This window comes from Cetorhinus maximus, chromosome 4 (assembly GCF_964194155.1).
Source record: "Cetorhinus maximus chromosome 4, sCetMax3.hap1.1, whole genome shotgun sequence".
Lineage (NCBI taxonomy): Eukaryota > Metazoa > Chordata > Chondrichthyes > Lamniformes > Cetorhinidae > Cetorhinus > Cetorhinus maximus.
This window is the reverse complement of record NC_135882.1, coordinates 7,993,565-8,006,540: the sequence shown is the minus strand read 5'-3', so window position 1 is coordinate 8,006,540 and position 12,976 is coordinate 7,993,565. Positions and strand designations below refer to the sequence as shown.

The 12,976-nt window shown below is 47.2% G+C and overlaps 1 protein-coding gene across 3 annotated transcripts in view; it reads left to right on the top strand.

Moving 5' to 3' along the window:
- The window catches only part of LOC144679486 (myelin basic protein-like), a 207,677-nt gene that overhangs the window by 51,364 nt on the left and 143,337 nt on the right, over positions 1–12,976 (top strand). For 2 of the 3 annotated variants that reach the window (XM_078539902.1, XM_078539904.1), the window contains exon 2: positions 499–570. In XM_078539902.1, the coding sequence (XP_078396028.1) occupies positions 514–570 (57 nt within the window). In that variant the 5' untranslated portion in view covers positions 499–513. Of the gene's footprint in view, positions 1–498; positions 571–8,277; positions 8,413–12,976 lie in introns of those variants that run through there. The other variant, XM_078539903.1, reaches the window with a different exon arrangement.

Here is a 12,976-nt window from a genome sequence, read left to right as displayed (position 1 = left end):
GATTAAAGTAATTGGGGAAGGAAGATTTTTTTTTAAAAGAAGGAAGATGGTACATAAATGAAAGTTGATGTTGTAGTGCACTTCCTCTGTATGTACTGAGATTAACAAACACTTCTTAAGCATGTGTCTTCCCCAAACGAATAATTCGGCCCTCTTTTTATTTGAATGTGGTCCCACCCATTCTTTACTGTCCTTTTACTTGACTGTTTTGGAAAGCCTTTGCTGTTTCCTTTCCTCACACCTGCATTGGTTTGCAACCATGCCCAAGGCCAATCTCAATACCCTACTCCGGTATTTAATATGTGAATCAATACTCTGCATTTTAGAATTGAAACAATGAAAACCGGGTGATCCTCCAAGTGCATTTGTTTCACAATGATCTATGAGGCAGTTTTGAGTGAGTTTTTTTTTTGTATTGGGTTGCTACTGTTTCTAATCCACTCAACAGAAATGGTTCTTCTGTATCATAACCTGTTGTCTCATTGTTTTCTTTCACAGCTCCAAAGGGTCAGAATGGGCAACCTATCTGGTAAACATGACTATCATCATACTACTGACCAGTCTGCCAAAGTAAGGACACATGCTTTATTAATTGATGCAATTTTTTTTTTAAAGAGTGTGCACATAGGGAATCTCCAGTTTTAAAATTAGACACTGTGAAAAGTCATTTAATACTGGATAGAATATTGATTCACTTTCAATTCACTTACAAAGGAACATATGAACTAGGAGCAGGAGTAGACAACTTGGCCCTTCAAGCCTACTCCGCCATTCAATTAAGATCATGGTTGTTCTGATTTTAACCTCCTGCCTACCACCGATCACCTTTCCCTTGTTAATCAAGAACCTACCTACCTCTGCCTTAAAAATATTCAAAGACTCTGCTTCCACCGTCTTTTGAGGAAGAGAGTTCCAAAGACACCTACCCTCAGAGAAAAAATTTCCCCTTATCTCCTGGCTTAAATGAGCAACCCATTATTTTTAAACCATGACCCCTAGTTCTAGATTCTTCCACAAAAGGAAACATCCCCTCCACGTCCTCTCTTGTCAAGACCCCTCAGGATCTTAAAGGTTTCAATCAAGTCGTCTCTTACTCTTCTAAACTCCAGCGGATACAAGCCTAACCTGTCCAGCCTTTCCTCATAAGACAACCCACCCATTCCTGGTATTAGTCTGGTAAACCTTCTCTGAACTGCTTCCAACACAGTTACATCTTTCCTTAAATAAGGAGACCAGTACTGTACACAGTACTCTAGATGTGGCCTCAACAATGCCCTGTACAACTGAAGCATAACCTCCCTACTTTTGTATTCCATTGCATTTATATATTCATTTTTTATGAGCTTAGGAAGTCCCAAAGCATTTTGCAGCCAACGAAGTACTTTCGAAGTATCGTCACTGTTGTAATGTGTGCAACGTGGCAACACATTTACAAGACAGTACACTCCCACAAACAACCATATGATAATGTTCATATGGTTTACTTAATTGTTGGTTGAGGGATAAATATTGGTCAGGGCACTGGGGAGAACTCCCCTGCTCTTCTTTAAAATAGTGGCCAAGGGATCTTTTTACATCCACCTGAGATCCACTCTCTCAGTACTGCATTGGGTGTACCAGTCTGCTCAAGTCTCTGGAACGGGATTATAGGAGCACAGGATCTTCTGACCTGTGAGCTGTGATAGCTACCCACCAAGCCACCTGGCACTTTCATTGTCGGGGGATGTTAGTTTGCTGGCCAGTTTTGGGTGGACGGACTTTACTGCGCTGAAACTGCTTCCAGTTATTTGTTTTACCACAAGATTTCTAAAGCCTCCTTATTTGCAGCTGTCTGTCTGATTCATAAAACAAGGGCTGTGGTTATAGAGCTAGCTGACTTGAGATAAACAGGAAGCTATTGCACCAGCCTCCCACTCTGCCTTCTCCAAAGCTGCAAGTCTTTGTGCGTGCTGGAAGTTTGGCCTGATTGTAGTAGGCCTCTGGCCCTGCAATCAGAATGGCCTTCACTTGAGTATGAAGAAGGGGGCTTCTTCTCTCCCAGGATTGACCCCCAGGATACTGCTGTAAGCAAACCTCAGGAGAAAAATCAAATGTCAATGCATTTTTCATTTTCTTTGAAAATATTTTTGCTTAAGATTGGAGGAGGCCGGAATGCAGTTAAGGATCTGTTTGCTTTCCAGTTGGTGTCGAATGATGCTATTCCCTGGGCTTGGACATGTTGAGAGCGGCCATTAGTGGGAGTGAGGGGGAGGGGCAGTTTATGAAAGGTCCTGGATTGCCTCCAACCAGTGTTGGCAACCCTCACACAAAAGCATGTTTGTTTTAATTTTAATATTAATTGGAGCAGGTCGTCATGAGTTAACGAGCATAGCCAGAATGCCAGAATATCGCTTCCATCCCTGTTATCTTTGATCTAAACTATCTAAGTGGTGTAGTAATATTTTGCAACTATTTTCCACTGACTCGCTTAATGGATTTAAATGTTTGCCAATCCCATGTTTTGAAAAACGATGACAATTTTTACAAAACATCAATTCTGAGGTAAATTGTATTTTCTATTTCCTTTTTTAAAAAATCCTGTCTCCCTCCCCCACTGGATCAGACACAGACTCTACATCTTTTTGAAAACAATAACCCATGATGAGAGACTGGTCTTTATCATGATGGTTTTTTTGGTATGGGGGGTGGTGGGGGAAGGGAGATGAAGAGTGTTTGAACGATCCACATTGACGAGTAAGCCCCTCATTGATGCTTTTGTGCTGCCGGAGAGCATACTGTACAAGTGTCATTTCTCTCAAGCAGTGGGAGACTTCATTTTGTGCATTTACACTGTAGGAGACTGCTTTAATTAGCAGCCCAAGTTTAAAACTTAACAGTCGCCGACCAATTTAGCCACTGCTCGGGGAATCCAGACAATGAAAGGGAGGCAGGAGCTGATAGCTCCAGAAGGTCAGTATGTTGTTTTTTTTTTATTCATTCATGGGATGTGGGCTTTGCTGGTTAGACCAGCATTTATTGCCCATCCCTAGTTGCCCTTGAGAAGGTGGTGGTGAGCCGCCTTCTTGAACCACTGCAGTCCATGTGGTGTAGGTACACCCACAGTGTTGTTAGGAAGGAAGTTCCAGGATTTTGACCCAGCAACAGTGAAGAAATGGCCGACATATTTCCAAGTGAGGATGGTGAGTGGCTTGGAGGGGAACTTCCAGGTGGTGGTGGTGGTGTTCCCATCTATCTGCTGCCCTTGTCCTTCTAGATGGTAGTGGTCGCGGGTTTGGAAAGTGTTTGGAAGGAGTCCTCCAGTGGACCTTCAAGGATGTCTTTGGCCTTCTCCTCCTGCTGATTGTGGTCCTTCGCGCTCTCTCTCCTTCCTCCCTCCACTAGCACTCAAAGCTCTCTCTGCCCTCATTAAGCTCTGATTTTGTGTACCGTCCGCCTCTATTACTGGCGACCGTCCCCGAAGGTCTCCAGCCATTTTCTAGCCTGTCAATCCCTCCCTATAAATGTCAGGCCCACTATGTCATGGGAACAGTTGCCCTCTGTCGAGCCTTTTTAACGGGAGGAGTTGCGTGAGGTGCTTCACCACTGGGCCCATTGTCCAAACAAGCACTTTCCCTCGCAAGTTAGTAATCAAAGGCACAGAGTAACTCCATCGACCCAAGGGCATTGAAAGCATTTTGATTAGTCTCATCGCTGCCTCACAAGATCATCAAATTCAACTTGGCAAACTAAACTCCCCAGGGTTCCCGCTCTGTCTTGTTCAGTCATACACAAGACCCTGGATGGAATCGTCCCAGATTTGCCCCAAGTGTGGTAACGAGCGGGTAAAATGAGGTTTTATATGCCTGCTGCAATGGCTGCTTCTCACGCCCGTATTGTCCCAAACCCGCCACGTTGATTATGCATTCCCAGAAAACACGCCGTTTCCATGGCGGGCCGGCTCTGATTCGCCCGTCGCGCCATCACCTCGCCACTTCACCACACCGGGCACCACATTTAAAGTCCAGCCACGTGCACACATCTCAGTGCTGCCAACCCAGGACTGCTGCAGGGAAGATGTCCACGAAAGGCAAAAAGACTGCAGCCCCCAGGTTTAATGACACGACACATCACTGGAATGTCCTTTTGGATGCAGTGGTGGCCAACCACGATGTCCTCTACCCCCGCTCTGGCTGCAGGATGGGCAGCAGGGTGAGCAATCAGGCTTGGGAGGCAGAGGCAGCGGTGGTCAGCGCCAACGCCCTTCAATAGAGGACAGCCACCCAGTGCCACAAGAGAATGAATGATCTCCTCCGTTCCACTGGGGTAAGTCACTCTTCTCATCACTCAACTCACTCTCAAACCCATCACACATCCACAGGGCCCTCACTCACTGTTGGGTCAAGGGACATCACCATTCACTCTCTCACACACACCTTCATTTGCCCTCATCCCGTCCATGTGGGACCACTCACCATCCACACATGCCAGGCATACTTAGCATCTGGCCCGGCAGGTGTCCTGATACACTCTCCCCATCTCTATCCATGGCACACAACAACAGGGAAAGATCGCAGACTGGGGGAGGAATGCTTGAAATCAAAGTCCTCTCAGACTTTGAAAACAGAGCCATCCAGCTGGCCGGCGATGATCTGGACCGGTCCTGTGCTCTACCAAGTGAGGATCCAGCAGTGCAACATCCATCAGACAATCATGCTGTGAGTGATGCGTCCTGTTTCACAGGCCACTGCCATCATCCTCCTGTAATCGAGCGACTATTAGGGCCTCCACTGCATCTCCATGACAGGAGCATTATCACAGAGGGTATGGAGTTAAACGTTCACGGATGCAATGGGAGGATCTATCGAGTCTCCTCACTGCAAGATGTCATCATCTTCCACAAATCTAGCAGCTATGAGGGCCTCCCGAGCGCCTGCCTTGTCTGGCCAGTGCGACAGCCTCATCCCTGTCATCGTCACCTTCGAGGACCCCCTCACCCCCATTGACGTCCTTCTTATTGGAGAGATCTCCAACTCCTCCATTTCCTCCTCAGCCAGCTCCTCTCCCTATTGCAGCACCAGGTTGTAAAGGGCGCAGCAGCAACAACGATGAGTGACACCCTCTGTGGACTGTATTGCAGGCTCCACCAGACTGGTCCAAGCACCGGAACCGCATCTTCAGCATCCCGATGGTTTGCTCCACCAAGTTGCGAGTTTCAGCATGAGCCTTGTTAACCCTTCGCTCTGCTGCAGTCTGAGGCCGCCACACGGGTGCCATCAGCCACGGCCTCTGTGGGTGGCACTTGTCCCTGAGGAGCCAACCCTGCAGCTTCTGTGGACCCTGGAAGAGGTCAGGGATCTGAGACCTACTGAGAATGTAGGAGTCGTGCACACTCCCTGGAAACCGTGCGCAGACCTGCAGGATGTGTTTGTGGTGGCCGCACACCAGCTGCACATTCAGTAAGTGGAATCTCTTGCGGTTGACTGTGTGTTGTGATGGAGATCTGAGCGCCATGTGAGTACAGTCGATGGCACCCTGCACCTATGGGAAACCCTAGGTCTGGGCAAGTCCAATTGTTCTTGCATCCCGGCTGTCCTGGTCCCAGGCGAAATGCGTAAACTTGTGTGCCCTTACGAAGATGGGATCCGTGCCCTCATGGATGCATTTTTGGGTGCAGGCTTGTGATATCCCACAGAGGTCACCTGTGGAGCCCTGAGAGGAGCCACTGGGGTAGAAATTGAGTGCCACTGACACTTTCACAGCCACTGACAGTGGACGCCCTCCATGTCCCCATGGCACCAAATCCTGCAGTAACTGACTGTTTGACCAATCAGTTCCCTAGACATGCGCAGTCTTCGGTGATACTGGTTCTTGATCATCTGCAGGGATGAAAGGTGGCATCTGTAGACCCTGGATCTAGCTAGGCACTGGCCAGCGATGGCTCACTGTGTCTCTTCAGCGGCGTGTGTGAGAGCCCCAGCCGCCCCTGTTCCAAAGGTTCCGAAGGCCCCTTAACACATCCCAGAGAGTGCCGGCCACCACTTGGATGGCCAGAGTTTAGTGCGCTGCATGGCTGCCCGAAACCCCACCCACCCCTGTCCCACTCCACCTGACCGATTGGCAGCAGCTTTACCCACTGGGCTGCAGGCTGTGCTCTCAGCTCAGGCGCAGGCATTATCCTAACCTGCACTGCAAGGCTGCACTGTTAGCTTGAACCATGGGGGAGACTGGTTCAAACCGGGATGCTGACATTGCAAGGGGCTGTGAGCGTCCCGACCAGTGACTGCTCCATGACCAGCTTTAGCAAGAAGATTGTACAATGTGCTCAGTTGTCCAACTGTTCTGCAGTCCACTAAAACGCTCATTACTTTGCAGTCTGTGCCTGAGGGGTGAAAAGCTCTGGAGCACTTGGTGGCACTTTGAAGCCTCTGTGTTGCGTGAGTGGGCAGAGAAGCTAGAGGCCCGACTCCAATCAGATCAATGTGGCTGCGCCTGAACTGTCTCAGCTGCAGCAGAATGGTCACTTTATACAAGGTGTCCCTAATGCGTGGCTGCTTCCCTCTCCCACTCCAGCTTTGCAGCTGAGGAGACCCCTGTCACACCTGCTGGACTGGATCCAAAGCAGCTTGCCTCATCAAGCCCCGAGTGCAGTACCGACAGTGACCACCTCTCCCAGTGGCGCTGCCAGTACTGGAGAGCTGCTGGCCTCAGCTCTCTGAGGCGGGGCATCTTGTTCCTGAGAGGCGGAAGTCCCTCCTCCAGTCTATTAACGGCCAATCGGGGCTGCGGGGCAGTTGTTTTTCTCCTGGGCGGGCTCCCCGCCCTGACTTTTTAGCAGGGTGGTGCGTGAGTGTGCACATGGAAAACAGTGCCCTATACACCTAACCCATAGAGTACAAAAGCAAGTAAGTTATGGTAAACCTTAGTAAATTATTGATTGGACCTCAGCTAGAGTATTGTGCCCCCTCTTGGATGCCACACTTTGAATGATGCCAAGGCCGTGAAAGTGGAGGTTACCCTGAATGGTACCAGGGATGCAAGACTTCAGTTATGTGGAAAGACTGGAGAAGGTGGGATTGTTCTCCCTTGAGCAGAGAATGGTAAGGGGAGATTTAATAGAGGTGTTCAAATTTTGAGGGGCTTTGAGACAATTGACAAAAAGAAAAGCCAGGAGTTGGGCTGGTGGGGTGGGGGGGGTAAAATTAAGCGCATTGTTCAACTCAGCAAGTTGTTGTGATCTGGAATGCACTGCTTGAAAGGGTGGCGAAAACAGATTCAATAGTTATAGGGATTATATTTAAAAACATAAAAGCAGAAAGTGCCAGGTTTATGAGGAAAGGGAAACGAGGGCTGATTGGATAGCTCTATCAAAGAACCAGTACAGGGGTGATGGGCCAAATGGCCTCCTTTTTTTCTGTGCTGTATGATTTATATTTAGAAGCCAGCTAGCAAAACAAAGTTGTCGCGATCTCTCTCTGCTCTTAAAAAGGGTGGCACAGAAATACAGAAATAGAATAATCTAACAACATCGGCCCTTAAGAACCTCCCACTTGCTTTCAAAGAGCAGAGTCCTTTGCCTTGCAGTTAACGCACGGATAACAACGTCTCTAAAGATTAGTGCAGCTTTCAAACACTTAAAAAAAAATTAGAACCAGGCCGTTCAGGAGGTGATACCAGGAAGCACTTCTTCACACGAAAGGGAGTGGAAATCTGGAACTCTCCCTCAAAAGCCTGGGGGGGGGGGGTGTCAATTAAAAATGTTGAAACTGAGGTTAAGATACAAATCAACAACGATCTAATTGGGTTGTGCAACAGGCTCGAGGGGCTGAGAGACCTATTCCTGTTCCTTGGATCCCAACTGTTAAGACACCTTTAAACTATTCACGTTCTTCTAAATATTACACTGAGTGGAACCAAAGAACAGTTTGCACACAGTGTGTGCACACACATGTCTGTGTGTTAGCACAGTTGTTATTGTTGGCACTTAAGTGTGGCAGGAAAAACTCCGTCCTGTGAGAGATTGGAAGCTCTCGGTGTATTTATTGTCTGGCAAGTTGGAGGCGAAATGAGATCCACGCCCTGTGATGAAATAATTGGGGTGGGAAGTTGGCACAAGATTGAGCCTCCTGAAACTAGCAGCAAAGTTATCGCTCTCCCTCTCTCTCTCTGCTTCTTTTTATTCTTTCATGGGGTGTGAGCCTTGCTGACTCAGCCAGCATGTATTGCCCACCCCTAGCATTGCAGCTAGGGTTGGGTAGCTTTGTCATTCGGAGTAAGATGAAGAACTACAAGTTTTGTTTTGGCAATTTTCTTTTCAAGATGATCCATTGAGGACTTTAGGTCATTTTAACTATAGACCATAAGGTAATTAAAAACAGAAAATGCTGGAAATACTTGTCAGGTCTGGCGGAGAGCGAAACAAAGTTAGCTTTTCGGGTAAGTGAACTTTCGTCAGATCTGGGAAACAGTTGAGAGGGGACAGGTTTTTTCGGCAAGGACAGCGGTAGGGAAGGTTGGAAGGGCAGGTCCGTGAAAGAGTGGCAGGCAGGAGAGATTAAGTGGCACAAGAAAGGATGATAGACCAAGCAGAGAAACAACAGATGGGCCTAAGGGAGCTGTCAGTGACCACAGCAGAATCTCTGCCGGCAGCTGCTGTCTGTATAACTGGGAGCAGGTAGTTATGGTCTGAAATGAGTAGTGTTTGTTTTAAAGGGGTGTTGTTGCTGCATGGGGAATGGCCAAAGGCAGCACTGGTCACTACAATGAACCTCAATCACTGCAAACTGTTGCAGAGGAGTTGTTTTTATATAAAGCATAAAACAAATAAGGAACTTGCCCTGCCACCCCTTTTTAAATGAACGTACAGAAGTAATTCATTGTGTGTCAGACATCACTGCAAAATCTTGCATTCATTTTTAAATGAGAGGGTTTTTTTTTCTATGCTTAATTGAAAGGAAAGACCCACAGCTAATGTTGTTTCATCTTGTTTCCCCTCGGGAAGTAAGAAAGCATAAATTGTGAATTATGAGTTTGCTTGTGTCTGGGGAGAGACACATGGAAGAAACCTGCTCTTTAGGAACAAGCTTACGATTTTTGTCATTCGTAGCGCACACACACATAATCTTCCCACAGTCCTCTCTCCTTTTTAACACACAACTTGCTCGATTTTCAATTTAAAAATGCCATGGTTATTTTTCAATTGTCAAAGACATCTGTGTTTTGTGAAATAATTACCTCCTGTGCAATATTCTGATTAACCTTGGCGGTGTCCCAGTGGACTTGATCTGCCAAAAACCCAGTCGCTGTTTTGGTTTGTGGTGACCTGCTGGCATCTTCAAGATCATTGTAAAACAAAGCGATTTCCCCGAAAGATTTAAAAACGGTGGATGTGGGAAATCTGAAATGTCAAAGGAAAATGCTTGAAGTGGACAATTGGCCAACAGCATTTGGGAAACGCGATGTTTTCAGAGGTAACCTTCCAACAGTTCGGAAATTTCTCACAACAAGAGAAAGACTTGCATTTATATAGCACAGCAAGCTCCTACAAGTAGCAATGCAGTAGTGACCAGATAATCTGTTTTTAGCAGTATTAATTGAATAAATATTGGCCAGGGCACCAGGAATAACTCTCCTACTCTTCGGTATCGTGCCATGAGGTATTTTATGTCCATCTTGGACAGCCAAATGACACTTCAATTTAATGTCTAACCTGAGAGGTAATGCAGCACTCCCTCAGTACTGCACTGGGAGTGTCAGCCTTGATTTTTGTGCTCAAGTCCCGGGGTGGGGCTTGAACCCACAACCTTCTCACTCAGTGACGAAAGTGCTGCCAGCTGAACCACAGCTGACAAAGCCCATCATGAGCTGCAACAAGTTAACACTTTATGCAGCACGAGGTCAGATGCATAAAATGTTTCTTTGGCTGTACCTTGCAAACCCGTGGCTTCCGCCACCAAGAAAGATGAGACACGGGAACGCCATTGCTTCCAATGTCCCCCCCGCCCCTGCAAGCCACACACCATCCTGACTTGGACAGATGTTGTTGTTCCTTCGTTGACGTTGGGTCAAAATTCTAACCGCCTTGTGGCGTGGGAGCGCCTTGCACACAGACAGCCAGCCGCGGTTCAAAAAGGGAGCTCAACGCCAGCATCACCACCCCGGGGGCAACGCCCACATCCCTAGAATGAATTATTTAAAAACTCCCCCTCTAAAACTTGAACAGAAGTTTGGAGCAGGTTTAGAGACAGTAGGGTAGGAAAACTAATTTTACTGAATAATTCGAGAGTGAAAATTATTCAAAATAATTGGCTATTTGAGGCTCAGCTTTATTTGAAGAACAGCTATTCTGCATGATATTTAATGTCAATTTTTGATTGACACTTGATAAACAAAGGTACTTTTTCCTTTGATCTTTTGTTTTGTATCAGTATTACTTGAAAGGGCAGAAAGATAGCAGAAGAGATTCACCAGGATGTTACCTGGGCTGGAGCGTTTCAGCTCAAGAAGAGAGACTGGATAGGCTAGGATTGTTTTCCTCAGAGCAGAGAAGACTGAGGGGGGACCTAATAGGGGTATACAAAATTATGAGGGGCATGGATAGGGTAGATAGGAAGAAACTTTTCCCCTTAGCGGAGGTGTCAATGACCAGGTAGCATAGATTTAAGGTAAGGGGCAGGAGCTTTAGAGGGGATTTGAGGAAAAACCTTTTCACCCAGAGGGTGGTTGGAATCGGGAACACACTGCCTGAGGGGGCGGTAGAGGCAGGAACCCTAACAACATTTAATAAGTATTTAGATGAGCACTTGAAACGCCATAGCATACAGGGCTACGGGCCAAGCGCTGGAAAATGGGATTAGAATAGATAGGCGTTTGATGGGCGGCATAGACACAATGGGCCGAAGGGCTTGTTTCTGTGCTGTATAACTCTACATAATCAGATGCTTTGTCTAGGCTCCTAATGTTTTTCTACCTGGCTCTCGGGGAAATCTTCCCACTGTCCTCTCTTCTTAAAATAAAAAGAGTCTTTTTACACAAGACTTGAATGGTTTCCCTTTATAGAGTTTATAAATGCCAAGGTTATTTTTTAATTGCCAAAGACATCTGTGTTTTGCGAAATAATTACCTCCTGTGCGATATTCTGATTAACCTTCGCGGTGTCCCAGTGGACTTGATCTGCCAAAAACCCAGTCGCTGTTTTAGTTTGTGGTGACCTGCTGGCATCTTCAAGATCATTAGAAAAAACAAAGTGATTTCCCCAAAAGATTTAAAAAACTGTGGACGTGGGAAATCTGAAATGTCAATAGAAAATGCTTGAAGTGGACAATTGGTCAACAGCATTTGGGAAACGCGATGTTTTCAGAGGTAACCTTCCAACAGTTCGGAAATTTCTCAACATGAGAAAAGAGACCTGCATTTACATAGCACCTTTTTCATGACCACAATGCACCCCACTCGGTTTACAGCCAATACTTTTGAAGTGTTTTTTTTAGCATGGTCTTGTGATCTCGGGCGGAATGTTCTGGTCCCACCTTTGGCTGGAAGCCTGGTGGGCGGGGAAGCTGAATTTGGTGTTTGAGTCCAAAAATCAGTTTCCCAACAGCGGGAGGAACTTTAGCGATGATGTTCTCGGGACTTTAAAGGTGGGTCAAGGGCTTCCTGACGAACAATGTTGGTGGGGGGGGGAGACCTTTTGCCTGCATTAGCCTATCACGCATGTTCGTTAAAAGCCCAGCTCGCCGGAGTTAAGTTTTCCCCCTCCCAAATTAAGTTCCCCACCAGCGAGAAGTTAGAACGTTCACCTATACGACTGCACGTAAGTGGCTTGCATCTGGCAAGGTAGACTTGCATGATTAACAGTGAGTTGCTGCCATATTGTCCTCTTTTTTTTTGGTGGGGGTGTCTGTGGTTTGGTTGGTGAGGAGGGCGGGTGGGGGGTGTGTGGCTGCTGTAGTCACTGGCGGGAGGGTGTGGGGCAGGGGTGGGGGGGGGTAGTCTCGGAGCCTGCCTGAAGAGCTGGCCCTGTAGCTGGGCGGGAGGGTGTGGGCCGGAGGGGGTAGTCTCAGAGCCTGCCTGAAGAGCTGGCCCTGTAGCTGGGGGCTGACTGGAAAGTTCCAGTCAACCTCAATAGGCTGATGGGGTGGGAAGCCCTGCTACAGCCCCACCTCCCACCCCGACAAAAACAGTCTGGGAACGAGATGGAGCTGGGAGAGCTGGCACTCTTTCCAGCGCTGATATTTTAATTCCACCCACCCAGCCTCCACTCTGAGCCCAGATGGGTCCTAAAACTCAATTCCAATGTCTTCCAGGATGTCGGAACATGGAGTGCCTTGGCAGAAGCAGCAATGGAAGAAACATTCCTAATGCGTATGAAGAGGAAAGCTTTTTTTTTATTCATCCGTGGGATTTGGGAGTCACTGGCTAGGCCAGCATTTATTGCCCCATCCCTAATTGCCCTTGAGAAGGTGGTGGTGAGCTGATCAGTATTTGAAAAAAAGAATAGAAGTGTGTGAGAAAAGTGCAGGAGAATGGGGCCAGGTGATCCAGTTTCAGGAGAGCCAGAGCAGGTAGACTGGGATGTAGTCAGGGAGATGGGGGTGTAGTTGTCACGTCACTGGACGAGCAACGCTCTGGGGGCGTGGGTTCAAATCCCACCACGGCAGATGGTGGAATTTAAATTCAGTTAATAAAATCCTGAATTGAAAGCTAGGAACTATGGATTGTTGTGGATATAAAAACCTACCTGGTTCACTCATGCTCATCAGGGAAGGAAATCTGCCATCCTTACCTAGCCTGCATATACCCTCTGAAATGGCCTAACAAGCCACTCAGTTCAAGGGCAATTAGGGATGGGCAACAAATGCTGGCCTTGCCAGCGATGCCCACATCCAATGAAATAATAAAGAAAGAAAACAACCCTGGGCTGATAAAGGGATTGGTGGAATTGATGTCTTTTCTGCGCTAAACTTCTATATAAAATATGTTATGAAAGATTTCTTTATGG